The sequence below is a fragment of the Microtus ochrogaster genome, chromosome 10, assembly GCF_000317375.1.
Source record: "Microtus ochrogaster isolate Prairie Vole_2 chromosome 10, MicOch1.0, whole genome shotgun sequence".
NCBI lineage: Eukaryota > Metazoa > Chordata > Mammalia > Rodentia > Cricetidae > Microtus > Microtus ochrogaster.
Genome location: NC_022016.1, coordinates 73967383 through 73970069, shown reverse-complemented (window position 1 = coordinate 73970069; position 2687 = coordinate 73967383). Strand labels below are relative to the sequence as shown.

The window sequence follows — 2687 nt, the reverse complement described above, 5'->3', positions numbered from 1 at the left end:
CTCCTCCTCCTCCTCCTCCCTCTTCCTCTTCTTCTCTCCCCTGCTCCTCATTCTTACTGTGTAGCACTGACTGGCATTGAACTCACAGAGATCTGCCTGCCCTTGCCCTCTAAGTGCTAGGATTAAAAAAAGCACACACAACCACGCCTGGCCTCCAAACTTTTTTTTTGGTTGTTTGTTTGTTTCACTTCTGTAATAAGTTATTGCAAACTATTTCTAGAACATCTATGTGGCATATTCAGAGATGCCACATGTCCTGTCCATGAAACAGCTGAAAAGTTCTGAATGGGTTTGCAGCCCAGGTCTCATTTCTTCCTTCCTTCCTTCATTTCTTCCTTCATTTCTTCCTTCCTTCCTTTCTTTCTCTTTCTTTTTTTGTGTTGTTGGTGGTATTTTTTTGTTTGTGTTTGAGACCGAGTCTCTCTACATAACCCTGTCTTGAAACTCATTATGTAGACCAGGCTAACTTCAAATTCACAGCAATCCACTTGTCTCTGCCTCCCACGTGCTGGGATTAAAAGTGTGCACCACTATGCCCAGCTATCATATTTCTTTATATTATATTTGATACAGTTGTACATAAATGGCCTATGTGCAACACATGCTTCTAGGATCTGAGGTCGCGAGCTGGTATGGATAATCATCCTATATATATTATTAAAAGTATATTAAAATGATACAAAGTATACACTGTGCAGTGTAACTATCCATCTAGAGGCAGGGAGGAGAACAGGACTTTGGAGAGAAATGAAGCTGTGAGGAGAAGCAGAGCAGAGCAGAGGCTGTGATGGTGATGGCCAGCGGCAGGAATCTCTGGGATGCTCAGTGGAGCAGATCCCAAGTCATGTCTCCTGGGAAGCCAACTCCCTTGTCCCCAGGGCTGCTCCAGCCAGGCGGGGACGCCAGCCACAGGGCTCTCAATTGGCTGTGTAACTCCCTAGGTTTGATGTCTCTGCTGTTTATCCCAACCAGAAGAAGTTAAGCACCTTCACAGAGGCCCCGTACTCCAGGCATCATTCTGTGGAACAGGTGAGCCTGCCTCCTCGCGTGGGGTCTGTATCCTCCTCCACCCACCTGTGAATGCTCCAACCCAAGCTCCGCTCCTACTAGGGCTTCAGGACTGGGGCGGGAAACGAGGTGTTAGGGGCCTCAGGCTTCCTTCTGCAGCCTCAGCGCCAGCCTGGCTCTATACTCTATGTCCCTGAAGTGGAACAGGGCCAGGGACAGGGCCATCAGGGCTGACTTGAGTGCAGAGCCCTGGGTATCAGGCTGGGGGACTGTGTGGTTCCATTTCCAGGTCAAAGGTGACTTGGGGGAGGACTTGCTGGGGGCTGGGAGGGGCTAGATGGTTAAGACTGATTCAGTCAGCGCTGAGCCTGCTCTAATTTAGTCCCATATAGGACCTGGGACCTATAACTCCAAGGATACGTGCTTCAGCAAGAAGTTTCTGGAACAGAAATTGGGCTCAGGCTGGGCTCGGGCCCAGGAAGCCACTCGACTAACCCAGCTACCCCACTTCCAGTACCAAAGTATCATGAAGGAAAGACAGCAGCAGGTGAGGCTTAGAGCATGGCCCTCCCTACCTCCAGGAACCAGGCTTCCTGTCCATATGGCTATTCCTTCAGAGTCCCGGTGGACACAGCTTCCTCTTGGAGAGTTCCACCATCCCTGGAGTTCCTTCCTGGCTGGACCTTCCTTGGTTCCTTTTTCATCATGCGGTCTCTTCTGTTGGGGCAGGTGCACAAGCTGGGACCTGGCTCTTACAACTTCAAAGACTTCTTAACCCAAATGCAGCAGAAACCACAGAGCAAGCGGGGGCTGCTCAGCTCTGGGGAGATGCGCTTCAGAGGACTCATTGGGGTAGGTGCTCCTGTCTCCTCCAGCGTCTGTTCCTTGCGGGAAGGGTTTTGCAGCTTGGATAGATTGAGAAGCCCCCTTCTTTGGGCCAGTCTCCTCCCTAGGCTTGGTCAGGCTCTCCTCTGCCTCACTGGCCCTTCTGTGCTCTCCTGCATCTCAGCCTTGAGCCCAGTGGCTGTGAGATCTTCCGGAAGGGACAAACGTGGTTCACCTCCAGGTCTCAGAAGAAACCTAGAATGTATCAGAAGCTCAAAAAATGTATCCAGTCCGCCAGCCAACGAGGAAATGATGACTAAGCAGCAACAGAATGCCAGTACTGAACTAGGCCTTGAGAGATCTGACAGAGATAAATAGAGTAGATGCCCAGGGACACAAACCCCAGTATGAAGAAGGACATACATAGCTGGCCAGAGTTTTAAGGGGGAAATGACACAAGGAAGGAGCACTGTGGAGTGATTCACAGACAGCAGTTTGGGACCCACAGGTCATAAGCAAAGGGAACTCATGATACCTGATTCTTGCCTAGAACATTCCTGGGGATGGGAACAGTATAGGCTAGGGGACCCGAGATGGGGATACACTTGGCTAGTTCAAACAATAGCCAGGCTGCAGAGAGCTGGTGAGGTGGGAGATGAGACGGGTTCGAAGTGAAGTCTGTGAGGAGGGCCTTGCAGCCCAGGGAAGACCTTCAAGTGTCCTGCTAGGGGCTTTGAGAGGACACTGAGGTCTGGGGAGGCCAAGGACTTGACTGACTGCTGAAGGAGCTCCTGGAGGGAGGGCCCAGCGCATCTTTTCAATCTGACTTTTAGAGACAAGCTTCCTGCGTGTTG

At 50.9% G+C, this 2687-nt stretch overlaps 1 protein-coding gene across 1 annotated transcript in view; it reads left to right on the top strand.

The window, feature by feature from the left end:
- The window catches only part of Lexm (lymphocyte expansion molecule), a 34760-nt gene that overhangs the window by 5535 nt on the left and 26538 nt on the right, over window positions 1-2687 (top strand). The window contains exons 3-5 of the mRNA XM_013348494.2: window positions 942-1029; window positions 1391-1555; window positions 1738-1860. Of these exons, the coding sequence (XP_013203948.1) occupies window positions 942-1029; window positions 1391-1555; window positions 1738-1860 (376 nt within the window). The remainder of the gene's footprint in view (window positions 1-941; window positions 1030-1390; window positions 1556-1737; window positions 1861-2687) is intronic.